Source organism: Chiloscyllium plagiosum, chromosome 1 (genome assembly GCF_004010195.1).
Source record: "Chiloscyllium plagiosum isolate BGI_BamShark_2017 chromosome 1, ASM401019v2, whole genome shotgun sequence".
Lineage (NCBI taxonomy): Eukaryota > Metazoa > Chordata > Chondrichthyes > Orectolobiformes > Hemiscylliidae > Chiloscyllium > Chiloscyllium plagiosum.
In genome coordinates, this window is record NC_057710.1 from 68,006,148 (window position 1) to 68,020,583 (window position 14,436).

At 40.2% G+C, this 14,436-nt stretch overlaps 1 protein-coding gene across 1 annotated transcript in view; it reads right to left on the minus strand.

Moving 5' to 3' along the window:
- cspg4ba (chondroitin sulfate proteoglycan 4ba) overlaps positions 1-14,436 on the minus strand; it is a 108,854-nt gene that overhangs the window by 39,008 nt on the left and 55,410 nt on the right. The window contains exon 6 of the mRNA XM_043688541.1: positions 13,571-13,769. Within this exon, the coding sequence (XP_043544476.1) occupies positions 13,571-13,769 (199 nt within the window). The remainder of the gene's footprint in view (positions 1-13,570; positions 13,770-14,436) is intronic.

Below are 14,436 nucleotides of genomic sequence, written 5' to 3' on the forward strand. Positions count from 1 at the left end.
CTTACAATCCATCTAAATGTCTGGGTCAAGGGTACTCCCAAAAAGCAGGTATGGGCCTCCTCCATTTGTGATACTCCTTTGGCGTTCACACTACAAGGCCAAGAATTTCAGAGCAGCATTAAACCACCAGGTGAAATTCCTAACAAACTCAGGAAATGGGAGTCTGGCAGATAATGTCATCTAGCCTCTTCCAGTCATAGCAAACAGTACTTATCCTCTCATTTGACAAGAAAAAGTTCAGGGACCAAATGCAAGATGATCTTCTTGGGTTCTCCACCAAAGGCAGTCCACACCCACAGCACCATGATTGTCACCACTGATAAGGCAAAGAGTAGCGACCCAAATCTACTCCCATGAAATACATATTAAACCCATACTTCTGGCAGCAATGCTGACGGTCACTTCATTTGAGTCAACTGACCTCTTTGCCTGTATTAGGACCAGAACTTCTTTGGCCATCAAGTCCCTGAAGTAGAACGTAAACTCAGGACTTCTGGCTCAGAGGCAGCAACACTACCCACTGGACCACAAAATATCCTGAAATCAGATTCTTCACTAAATTCCAACTCAATCAATATTTTGTCTGCTTCCCAGTACCACTCATTAGGAACTTTCAGAATGAAGTCTTTATAATTAAGATTGTTAGAAAGTAATGAAGACATGCAAGGTTTAATTAGCCATCATTCCTACTTGTCCATCATTCACTTTATTATTTAAGCTTGTTCAATTTCAAAGAGATTAATTTGTAGGAATTGACAAACAACAAAAAAAAAGACATATCTTAAAGACAGAAGAGATAATTAATTCAACCCTTGAATTGTTAATATTTCTCTGGTGAAATTTCAAGCATAAAGGAGGCATTTTAACTCAAACTGCAAAACTACTAGCCCTCTTATGTATTACAATGGTTTGACACCCCTGCTTAAAATTTGGGCTTCTCTCTATCCTTTCACTTGTGGAAAGGGATTTCTTCTAAGAGGTACAAGAACCACTTGATGGTTCCAGCATTGATCTTAAATTAGTATCTCTGTTGCACATGAATTTGTTTTTTGTTCTTTTACCTGTAAGGAATCAACAATCATGTTTAGCTTCAAAACTTTCAATACCTAACATAATAACATTAAAAGATCATATCCAATAAACTTAAATAAAAGGGACCAGTTTTATCTTTCAGGGTGGCCCATCATATTTAGATTAAGTGACTCATTATTACTTAACAACTTGATTCTCCGAGTCATAAAGCTGGTTTCATGACGTGTGTGTGGGGTTTTTTTGTATATTAAATGACAGGAGGAGTGTCAGCAGTGTTGTTAACCAGACATTGACACTTTTTGCAGGAAAGATTCTGTTGAAGAAAATTCAAGTATGTGTGAATACCATAAGGCATATTTGGACAGATGACATCCAAAAAACAAAAGAGGATGATGCCAAGGTACAGGAACTGGAGGGAGAGTTTTGGCAGGTAGGAGCAGCGAGAGTTTAAAGTGGCAGACGAATAGAAAGTCTAGAGGTAAGGAGGGATGTAAAGTGGGATCAGATAAGGGTATGGAACTATCTGGAAGTGAGACATCTGAAGTTGCAGAGGATGGGCGCAATCATGGTGCAGGACATTGCACAATTGGGGATGTGGGCTGTGACACTGTAGGTTCATAACCTATTAATCTAAAAGGTTGACAATAGCATGGTCTAGAAAGGTTTCTATTATGTGCACAAGACAGAGTGGCACTGAAGAAGAGTGAAACTGTATTGATAATTGAGATGTCTAATGGAGGAAGACGAACTTGGGAGTCCCATCATATAATTCTGAGATGACAGCTGTTCAAAGTCAAAAATAGCAGCTCTGGCTTTGCACACATGGATCTGTCGAATCACTTATGTCACAATGCACAAAGAGGCCATGCAGCCCAAACTGCTGATGCCAGCTTTCTAAAGGAGTACTGCGACGTAGTGCCATTCTTCTGCTTTTACCCCTTACTCTTGCACATTATTTAAACTGAAACCATCATCAAATGTCCTTTGGAATGCCTCAATTGAACCTGCCTCCACCATACTTCCAGGCAATGCATTCTAGACCCAAATCACTCATTGTGTTATTAAGATTCCTCTCATATTTTCTCTCCTTGAATATTTTTTAAGACTGAGATAGATAGACTCTTGATTATCAAATGGGGTTAAAAATGATAGGGGAAATGCAGGAACACAGTTGAGACATGATCTTATAGAATGGCTGAGCAGACTCAAAGGGCAGTGTGGCCTACCCTTGTTTGTCCTGTTGCATGTTTGTACCTTGCATTTGCTCCTTTTGGATAGGTTGTATCATCTGGACCTTGTGACCATAACCTTTGATTTGAAGATGGACAGAGAAGGTTGAGCTAGATATAATCAATATGTAATTGGAAACAGACCTAGTGCTTTTTGTTGGTTCACAAGAGTTGACATCATATGCAGAGGAGAAACAAGTGAGTTCCTGCTTATAGCAACTATGAACCAAAAGAAAATACAGCCAGAAGTATACCATGAGGATTAAATTCACTGCAGGAGATCAGAATAGCTGAATAGAATCATAGAGATAGTTTTTCCTGCTCCTTTACAAATGGGTTAGAGACTGGGAAAGGAGTGCTAAAGGAAGAGATGAGGAAGATGACTGGAAAAATTGTGGGTGCTGCTTTAAGATTGGTTCCCAATATATTCCTGTCTTCAATGAGAACAAGATCTACTGCCCGTCCCTACTTACAAGCTATTTGGCACTGATGTCATAATCCCAGCCAATAGTAACATTGGACAGGCTCTAGAGTGAAACCTGGATAGACAGACCACAAGTTTTAATTTTGCTATTTGTTTACCATGTCAATAACTGACCATATCACAAGAGTCTGCCAAAGTACTTTCTAAAAACATAGAAACTTATTATAAGCAAAAGAACAAAAGTAAGCTTTGTTACACCATACAAAAAAAACCTTTTTGAAAGTGGTCAATTACAATTATCAAAAATAAAGTTTTTACCCTCAAAACCAATCTTGCAGACACTCAAACCTCATTAAAATTGAGATAAGGTAACTTTTTAAAGTTCATTGTTCCCTTGGCATGGATGTGATTGGTTTCTTTAAGGGTTTTTATTTATTTAATGCTATTTTCTATAGTTAACGTCTCTTTGCATTATTCTTAGAGAACTCTTAAGTCAGCTCACTTACACCTTAGCATATTTTCAGGTTTTCTATGGCCTTGACACCACAAAAACCTTCTGTTTCTGGGGTTTCTCTCTTACTGACTTCTATGCCACTCAGGATTACCTTTCTTCTGTCCTGACTGTTTTGGAGACTGCTAGACCAATAGCAGATCTGCTGTTTTGACCTTTTTCTCTCCAAATGAAATAGTGGCACTTTTACATGTCTCTGACCTTCCATATCACTGGACATGTGCCCATCATGCCCCTGCTGGCTTTTGCAAAAGCAATGCTGCCAGTTTCACTATGCTGCCCTTTTTGCCCCTAGCCATCTATTATTTTTCTATGAAGTACATACTAAGTTACTATGGAAAGCCAAATTTGAATCTGCTGTATATTTTCCACTGTGAAGGATTTTCCTCATGACGCAATTGCTTCTTTTGTCAATGGTTAAATGGATGTCTTCTAGATCTTAACCCCTTTTGCCAGTGCAAATGGATTCTCTTTATGTTTCCTGTTTAGACCTACGAATTTTAATGAATCTACTGCCTTCACTTTTCTGGATTGGGAGTTCTCAGACTCAGATCCACTCATGAACTTTGCAAATTTACCAACCATCACTCTGTGATTTTCTGCACCTTTTCATCACGTGCCTTATTGGTAGTAGTATACATTCCATTCAATAAAATGTAGGTACTGACATTCTTCAGAAACCTAAAATGTGAATGTGAAACCATAACATTTCCAGTGGCAATACTCTGTGGGTTGAACGATACGCTATTCTATAGCCATGGAAGCATTGAAATAATGTAACACAAATTATTGTAAATGGCTGACGTCCATGATATTGCTCATGGAGAGAAAAATGTATATTTAAACCAAATTCCACCACCTTTCCAACTCACATTATTAACTTTGCAGATTCTACTTTTTTCTGTGCCTTTTCTTCCCATGGAGATATATCTTTTTAAGAATGAGAGTAAAATGAAAATGGATTGGAGATGGGATAAGGAAACATGTTAAAAATTCATTTCCTCTACTTCAACTGAAGAAACATCAGTAGTCTCCCCAATGACCATAACGTGGTAAAAGTGAAACATCTGGGTTTGAGAAAATTCACAGATACTTGTGCGGATAGGGCTCTTACACGGAGACATCCTTATGGAGCTGAACAAAAAAAATCCAAATTTTGCTTTGTTGTAATTATTCTGACAATGAGTAAGGAAAATGGATGCAGGATAGGAAAGTATTAGATGCTTGATTGGACTGTGACTCATCTTGATTAACACAAACATTCAAATTAACATGAGTATTGACAAAAGCAGTAGTGTTTAAAGTAAGCTTATTTTAACAGAAGAAAGTTAATTCATGTGCTGATGTGATTAAATTCCTTAAAATATTTATTCATTAACTGCATTTTAGAATTTTAAAAATATGGAAAGTATTCTGCCTGGAGGTCAGTGTTGAGTGGTGTCCCGCTCTGTTCTTGGGCCTCCACTCTTTGTAAATGACTTGAATGAGGAGGTTGAGGGGTGGGTTAGTAAATTTGCTGATGGCACAAAGGTTGGAGGTGCCTTTGATAGTATTGAGGGCTGTTGCAGGCTGCAGCGCAACATGGACAGGATGTAGAGCTGGGCTGAAAAATGGTAGATGGAGTTAAACCTGGATAAATGCGAATTGATGCATTTTTGAAGGTTGAATTTAATTGCTGAATATAGGATTAAAGACAGGATTCTTGGCAGTGTGGAGGAACAGAGGGATCTTGGTGTTCAAGTGCATAGATGCCTCAAAGTTGCCACCCAAATGGATAGGGTTGTTAAGAAAGCATATGGTGTTTTGGCTTTGGCTTTCATTAACAGGGAGATCGAGTTTAAGAGCCGCAAGGTTTTGCTGCAGCTCTACAAGTCCATGGTGAGACCACACTTGGAATATTGTGTCTAGTTCTAGTCGCCCTACTATAGGAAAGGCATGGAGGCTTTGGAGAGGGTGCAAAGAAGGTTCACCAGGATGCTGCCTGGACTGGAGGGCTTGTTTTATGAAGAGAGGTTAACTAAGCTCGGACTTTTCTCTCTAGAGAGGAGGACGAAGAGAGGTGACCTGATCGAGGTATACAAGGTAATGAGAGGAATAGAGTCAATAGTCAGAGATGTTTCCCCAGGGAAGGAATGACTGGCATGAGGGGTCATAGTTTTAAGATATTAAGAGGAAGGTATTGAGGAAATGTCAGAGATAGGTTCTTTGCACAGAGAGTTGTGAATGCATGGAATGCATTGCCAGCAGTGGTGGAAGCAGTGTCATTAAGGACATTTAAGCAACTGCTAGACATGCACAGAGATAGGTTCTTTGCACAGAGAGTTGTGAATGCATGGAATGCATTGCCAGCAGTGGTGGTGGAAGCAGTGTCATTAAGGACATTTAAGCAACTGCTAGACATGCACATGGACAGCAGTGAATTGAGGGGTGCATAGGTTAGGTTATTTTATTTTAGATTAGGAATAATCCTCAGCACAACATCATGGGCTGAAAGACCTATTCTGTTCTGTACCTATGAATACAATGCTTTTATGGTAAATATACCATCATTGTGATAACATTTTTCCTGTTGACTGAAGAGCACCTCACACTCCAATTAATATAAGGTCTTTCCTTCTGTTTTCAAATTTCTTCACAATTTTCAAAGGCTATGTCGCTCAATGACCATCTTACCATGATCACCAATGTACTCCCTTCAACTATTCTGAATCCACACCAAGAGGACTTTAAAAAATGCTGTTATATTTTCACTAAGTGTGTTGTCAAATTCATTTTGCCTACTATAAACAGAGTACATCATGAACACCCTCAGAACACGCTTACATCTGTTAAGTGGATGGAAATAAGACACTCAGCAGCCAGACAACAGTTATGAAACATAAGTCATCTCCCACAGATACTCATAAATGTGTCATCTATTCTATTTAGGATCAGGGTTTCCCCTAATTAAAAAGCAAAATGCTTATTTGCAGCAGTCACAGGTCAAAAGAAACATTCTAATGAATTGTAACAGAGTCTAATTACTCAAGATTTGGAATGAATTCACTGTAGGCTATTATAATAATTAAAATAGGGAAATAGGATTATTTCATTTCAGTTGTATTTACACCACAATAAAGAACATTTGAGTTACCTAATTCTTTTTACAAACTGTTCTTCTTCCTCCAAAACAAAGCTAACAACATTTTCAGCCAAATTGCAGGACATTTAAAAACTTGACCTGCCCAACTGTTTCTTGCTAGAAATGCAATGGGAAATATTTTGTGGAAAATTATCACGGCTTTGATATCTTCCAGTTTGTACATTTAAATTAACAGGACAAATATTTGTAAAATAGTAATCCCTCCAATTAGTAGTTGGAAATACAACTGGAGGTGTGTTAATCAAAACAATCCAATAGAAAGTAATTAAAAAATTAAATTATCAAATTAAGAATAAAAAACACTGCACACATTTAGGCATCTGAAACAGAAATAGAAAATGTGTATGAGGTGCAAAACCTGCTCATTCACCTCTGTTCAATGTCCCAAATCTACACATACCTCCTTAAATCTAGGATATTATATTAATTGTGTCCTTATCTCTACATGCAGAGATCAAATACAGATTAGTTAATTGCTTTTTAATCTTCAAACATCTTTTAATTTGTTTGCCAATGAATTTACCTCTCTGCAGCATGCCAAGTAACTCTTTCTGACCTCTCTAAGTCTGACCTATAACGGAGCTTCAGGAACAATAGTTTACCTTCCTCCTGGGTATTTTTTTGCCCTTTTGTTTGAACATTAATGTATGTAACTTTGATTTTAGTGGTTATTTACTTGTTTGTCAGGTATGTGGGAAGTGTCTGTTAGTGTTCAGAGAAGGGAGACACATTAACATTTCAGTTATAGAATCAGCATCATAAGGTAGTTCTGACAAAAAAAAGTGTAATTTTGGGGCTGAGAGGGTATTTATGACTGAGTGGCTCACTTACTTGCTCCAGCAGGATTTTAACATTTCAGAAGAGTAATGTCCACCTAAATCAGATAGGAGTTACATACTTACATGCCAACCGTGATTCTATTAGGTGAACTGAGCACGTCTGACTCATTGGGCGTGGCTGTGATTTTAGGTTGAAGAGATCTCAAAAAGGTTAAACTTTCCTCATGAGACCCAGAAAGGTAGGAGTCTTGGTTTTTAATCCCAGGATCCTCCACAATTTTCCATTTGAGAGAGTGTGCTAAGATCGGCACGGTGGCACAGTGGTTAGCACTGCTGCCTCACAGCGCCAGAGACCCGGGTTCAATTCCCGCCTCAGGCGACTGACTGTGTGGAGTTTGCACGTTCTCCCCGTGTCTGCGTGGGTTTCCTCCGGGTGCTCCGGTTTCCTCCCACCATCCAAAGATGTGCAGGGTCAGGTGAATTGGCCATACTAAATTGCCTGTAGTGTTAGGTAAGGGGTAAATGTAGGGGTATGGGTGGGTTTCGCTTCGGCGGGTCGGTGTGGACGTGTTGGGCCGAAGGGCCTGTTTCCACACTGTAATCTAATCTAATCTAAAAAAAAAAAAATCCCCTCCTCATCACTTATCTTCCTGTTGGAGAGTCACACAAACCTAAGCATGTGGTCACTGGCCAGCTAGGTCTTGGCCCATTTTGGAAAGCCTGCCTGAGATTTCAATGAGACTCAGGCGTTAGGCCTAATGCTGATGACAATGACTTGGTGTGTGGTACCCCAGCCCTAAACTGACCCACCTGTTGCACTCAGTTAAAATGCTCCCTCCTAGTGATGCTCATTAGAAGTTTCCCATTGCAGGACTAACACAACCCACAGAGTTCAGTTTCATTTCAGATTTGCATCGAAAGGTTTGCACTCTTTCCTCCCCCTGCAATTTCCACTACCTCACTTTTTCCTGGTTACTCGGTTGGTTTATTTGCATGTTCTTTTAAAGTCTTTGAATTGATTCTGCCATTATAACAAAATAAAATCCCTTCCTTTATTTTCAACAGGTTGAAAGCTATTTAAGTCATTCATCTCCTTCCAGAATGGAATACGTCCAGTGAATTTACAAGTCTTGATTTATAGTGTCTTTTAGATTTTCATGGGCTTTTTGGTCCAGTGAAGTTCTGCATCTGTGGGGGCTGCTAATTGTTTAATTAAATATTAAAAGTCAAAAGTCAAAGTTACTGCAAATTCAAGGCTCCTCGGAGAAGGGTACGTGCCTCAACTGAGCATGTCATTTCCCAACTTGTTCATAACGACAGGTTAGTTCTATAATATCGTAGTTGCATTCTAGCTAAACCCTGCTTAATAGAAACAATGGGACTTATGGGAAAAGGGGCAATAAAAAAAACCCACTCATGATCGCTCAAAAATCACCCAAAAGTATAGCTAAGTATAGCATAGCTTGAAATCATATTTATTAACAAAAGTATATTTAACACAGTACATTTTAAAAAATGTAAAAAGCTGTTCTGTACAGTACCCCTCACAAAAAGCTGCTCTGTCAGCACACGTGCAGAATGGCACAGAGACTCTGGCACGGATATCGCACACGGTCGGACACCAGCGCATGCCTAGAATGGCAACACCAGCACATATGCTGAACACTGCAGAGGTTTCGGCATGCACATTGGCGCATGTGCAGAATGGCACGAAGACCGGTGTTGACACCACACATGCTCAGAATTGCTCAGATACGGTGCATGTGCAGATCAGCACAGACGTTTTGGCGTACAGAATGAAGCACACAAACCTATCCCCGCAGGAATCGCGCTATTGCTGATGGAGGTAAGCATTCTCCAAAATACTGCTCCCTAATTCTTTAATGACTTTATAACCCAATTGTGCTGCTGAAATGTGCGTTATCCCAGAACTACCTGTATATGTACATGTGCATATATTTGAATAAAAGCAAATTACTGGGGGATGCTGGAATCTGAAACCAAAAGAGAAAATGCTGGAAAATCTCAGCAGGTCTGGCAGCATCTGTAAGGAGAGAAACGAGCTTACTTTGAGTCTAACTGACCCTTTGTCAAAGCTGGAGAGAAAAGGGCTGATTGACAAAGGGTCAGTCAGACCCGAAACATCAGCCCTTTTCTCTCCAGCTTTGACAAAGGGTCAGTTAGACTCAAAACTTCAGCTCTTTTCTCTCCTTACAGATGCTGCCAGACCTGCTGAGATTTGGTTACATATTACAACTTCTGTTCCACATCCAGCCCCAATGTTTCTAATTTTTTCTTAAAATTACTCATTGCCACAGCTAAAGCCTTTCATTTCCTTTTGAGTATTTTGACTACTCACATTTTACCTAAACCTATCACCATTACTTATACTCACCAATTACCATTTCATCCCTGAATAAGTCCACAGCCTCCCTTGGTGCCTTTCTTGACAGCACTATCGAGGTACTGGTAATGCCATAATAGACTATCCTGAGTGTAAAGTCTCATATCAATTAGAGCACTTTCATCAAAGCAGAAATCCCTCAACACAGATCAAGTGCCTGGTTAAAATATATTAAGTTCTGGAGTGTTTCTTAAACTTACAACCTTGCGATTTAGAAGGAAATCTACTGATCCAGGCTGAAATGTCTACTTGGGCAAGTATCCCAAGACACCTCAAAGAAAAGTGCGAAAAACATACTGTGTTAACATGAATTTACATATGAAATGTTGAATTCAATGTCACATATAAAATAATGTATCCTACTGATGGGTACTACAAATGCATCTTATGACCTTATTATCTGTTTTGCCATATTAAGACAGACACAGACAATTGCTTTCATATTGATAAGGCTGTAATGATACTAGTTTTGAGGCTAGATTACTGAAAGTGTTTAAAGAGGAAGTAGATGATTTGTAAAAAAATCAGGGGGTTGAAGAGTAGTTGAGATCTCAGGCAATCGGCCACCATCTCATTGAATGGCAGAGCAGACTTGGAGGGTAGGAATTGCCATCTCCTGCTCATATTTCTTCTGTTATATTCTTTTGACTAAAAGGAATCACTTCCAATTCTATATTGATTTCCACTTGTCTGTTCATTCTGTTAATTTGTCTATATATTGTTATACAAGCGACGGTCACTTCTGTCATGACTCCTTGTTTGGTACCAGAACATTTGAAATTTTGTGCTGTATTCAATATCCACATACATTATATCTAACCAATTGATGCAGTAGTCCTAGCACTCACCTATAGGAACATCATAGCCTGCCATCTTTTATTTATTCACTTACGGAATGTGAGCATCGTTGGCTGGGCCATCATTTATTGTCCATCCCTAGTTGCCCTTGAGAAAGTGGTGGTAAGTAGCCTTCTGCAGTGAGCCACTGCAGTTCACATGCTGTAGGTAAACCCACAATATCATTAAGGAAGGAATTCCAGGACTTTGAGTTACACTGAAGAGTCCATGATGCAGTTACAAGTCAGGATGGTGAGTGGGAGGTTTGGAAGGCAATGTGCAGGTGGTAGTGTTCCCATGTATTTGCTGCCCTTGTCCTTCTTGATGGAAATGTTTGTCAGGTTGAAAGTTGGCGTGTAAAGAGCTTTGGTGAATTCCTACAGTGCACCTTGTAGACACTGCTGCTCCTGTGCAATCCTCCAGTGTAAAATAGAAGTCAACTATTTATCATGAATTACTAATTTCTTTCATTTAGCATTTTTTAATGCATATAGGCACATTCACATACAAATAAAACCGTTGACTGAGGACACCCATGGAACAAAGGCTTTCTTTCTGAAAGCAGAGTTATTAAAAATGCATGACTCTTAACAGATTTCAAGGCTGTACTTCAGCATTAACAGGTAAACATTAGTCAACCAGGTATGAAACTAATGGTTTCAGTCCCTCAGAATTGGATGAGGCATTGGAACACAGAGCTACTGAAACACAAAAACTACTCCAATTAAGCTAGCTATGATTTACTATTCTTACTCCATATAAGGTTTCTGAAATGAGGGTGGGATACATTTTGGCCATTCCCTGTCTCGCACCTGACAACGTTAACATTCAAATCCTCAATTATTTGTCTAGGTTTTGTCTAAAGGCAATCAGTCACCCAGTAATCTCTGTAAACATATGCCATCTGGTGGTAGAAGCATGTGTTGTGACTGTTCAATTTATAGTACAGGTGGGTTTTACTTCCACAGGTCAGACTCTATTGCATCTTTTCTGATGAAGGGCTCTTGCCTGAAACGTCGATTTTCCTGCTTCCTAGATGCTGCCTGACCTGCTGTGCTTTTCCAGCACCACTCTAATCTAAACTCTGATTTCCAGCATCTGCAGTCCTCACTTTTGCCTCTATTGTACCGATTCCTGGTACAGGTAATCACCACTTCCTATTGTTGAGTTCATTTTAGCTACAATTGATCAGTTGTCTTCTGAAAATTCAAGTCTTGTACCTACTACAGAAGAACCTCGATTATCTGGCATTCAATTAACCAAATTTCGGATGATCCAAACAAGATCACAAGGTCCCGATACGTAGCTAACTATGTTATCACGCATTCAATTAACTGAAAGAAATAATCCCCACCTGTGTCCTTCAGATGATTGAGGTTCCTCTGTACACCGAAATGCAAACCATTTACCTAACTCCTCAAATCAGTCCTGCATGTTTACGAACCACACCTTCTAGTTTAAACCGATTATTCCTTCTGGTCTTTGCAACTTTTTGATCAGGGTTGTCATACGTTTTCACCTGGGAGGGTAGGGGGCACATTTCAAACTGTCCTTCACTCAGGGACAGTGAGCAACTTCCAGAAAGATAAGATTTGCTAACAAATAACACTGTTCTGAGTTTTTGGTCCAAAAAAAGAGCCAGAGGTTAGAAAGAAAAGACAAGCTCCCCAAGTCTGGACCAACCAGAGTGGAGATTGGGGTTGAGCGAAGGAGTTAAGAATTTAACCAACACTGACCTGGAATCACCTCTGGTAGGTCACACTCCCAGCTTCCCTCAGTGGAAATCACATGAAATTGGGGTTTACAAAGTTAAAAATCACACGACACCAGGTTATAGTCCAACAGGTTTAACTGGAAGCACTAGCTTTCGGAGCACCGCTCCTTCATCAGGTAGTTGTAGAGGACACAATTGTAAGGCACAGAATTTATACCAAAAGCTTACAGAGTGATGTAACTGAAATTATACATCGAAAAATACCTTCATTGTTGAGTCTTTCATCTATTGGAATACCATGATAGTTTCTTCTTTCTTGTGTAAATCACGAAACTTTTTTTAAAAAAGTTACATTCTCAGGTTAACTGTATTTCAGCCAGGGTTTTCGGTCTCTCTCTCTCTCTCTCTCTCCCCCTGCCTTGCATTGTTTCGAGGGGGTAGGGTTGAGGTGGGAGAAGATGGGGCAGGGCAGTGGGGTTGAGGGGGAAGGCTGCTGTCATCCAATTCTCTCCCACTCGTTCACCGGGCCCTGCTGGACCCAGTTGTTCACACCCCTCCCCAACAGTAAGTCACTTTTCCTTCCACATCCTCTCCCACTTACAGAATTAGCTGTTTTTCTCTCTCACTTAGCTGTCTGCCCAGTTAGTCATTCCCCCTTCCATTCAGTGCAGTCACTCATTTGTCCAATCCCCTAGTCAGTACACATCCACCTGGCCAACACAACCACCTCCCCTCCCTTCCCCACCATCATCCTCTCCCAGTCACTTCCACAGGCCCTGGGTGGTATCTCTGAAGAGCCATATCATGAAAGTACCAACATGCGCTTTTACTACCCAGTCGAGCTCTCCCAGGCTGGCTGTTGCTGAAACCACCCCTCTCTGTGACCTACTTGTAACATGCTCTCCCTCTCCTCATGTAGCTTTGGTATCTCCCAATGCCCCTTTCCTATGCCGGCTCACTCCCACCATCTCACAGATACCTGTCCACTGTCACCACACCCCATAGGTGACAGTTTGCCTCCCTCTCAGCCTGTACCTTAGCAGCCTGTCATTTTCCTTCTCCAGTCGCTATTGTCCAGAAGGTCCTGTCAGTTCCAGGCACCAGGCAGTTATGTTGTTCAGGTCATGCTCCAATCACAGACTGTCCCTCTCCAGTTACAGCCTTGACAGTAAATATGGGAGACAGCCGATCTCCCTATTAGATCCTCCAATTACACCTCCCTGGATTTAGTACAAAGGCTTGACAAACCACATTAAATCCTTCAGTAGGCCCCCTTTTGGACAAGCCTGTTTCAAATAAATAGTCTTATCCGATTTGAGATAGCCAGAAAATTCTAAGTTGTCTCAACTTCCCAGATATGTACCTCACATCAGGTCCTGCACTTATGAAACACCTAAAATATTATCAAGAATCTTTTCATTCAATTCTAGAACAATGATCTACTTTAAATTCATTAGCATTTCTAAAACAAACTGGAAAGTCAAATAAGATGACTTACCACTGTGGACAAACAAAAGTTGCTGTTTATTTATATGGTCTTGGGTGAAGTTGAGAATACGTTTGTTAGGAGAAATCTTTAGAGCAAGGTGTCCATTGCTCGGAGGAGTGACAGAATACACTAATTCTTCTGGAGAAGTGTCTTTATCTTCTGCATTCAGATCACTTTTTGATATCTCTGTAACTGAGCCTACCCATACCTAAATAAAACAAAGAACAATTGTCATTTACATGCAAGTATAACTATTCAGCACTGAGAAATAAAAACTGCTTCCTAATATCATGAAAAGTCTGAAAGTTAGTATTATTGCTTAGCACATACACTACACTCACAAGCAAGACAACTTCATGTTCAAAATGATACGATGCTTTTGACTTCCATTTTGTCCTGAGAGTATAAATCATGGCTGTTTATATTACGACTGAATCAGTGCGATCACTTGTCAGTTGCATTTCCTATTTGAGAAGTTGTTTTAGTTGCATGATCATGATGAACTGAAATCTATTACATTTTAGAGACGACAAAAATTGAAAGACAAGAGTTATCTCTGTCCTTTTGGACTCCAGTTGTTCAATGTAATGAATCCTCTATGGAGGAGAAAGTGAGGACTGCAGATGCTGGAGATCAGAGCTGAAAATGTATTGCTGGAAAAGCGCAGCATGTCAGGCAGCATCCAAGGAACAGGAGAATCGACGTTTCGGGCATAAGCCCTTCTTCAGGAATGAGGAAAGTGTGTCCAGCAGGCTAAGATAAAAGGTAGGGAGGAGGGACTTGGGGGAGGGGCGTTGGAAATGCAATAGGTGGAAGGAGGTCAAGGTGAGGGTGATAGGCCGGAGTGGGGTGGGGTGGGAGAGGTCAGGAAGAAG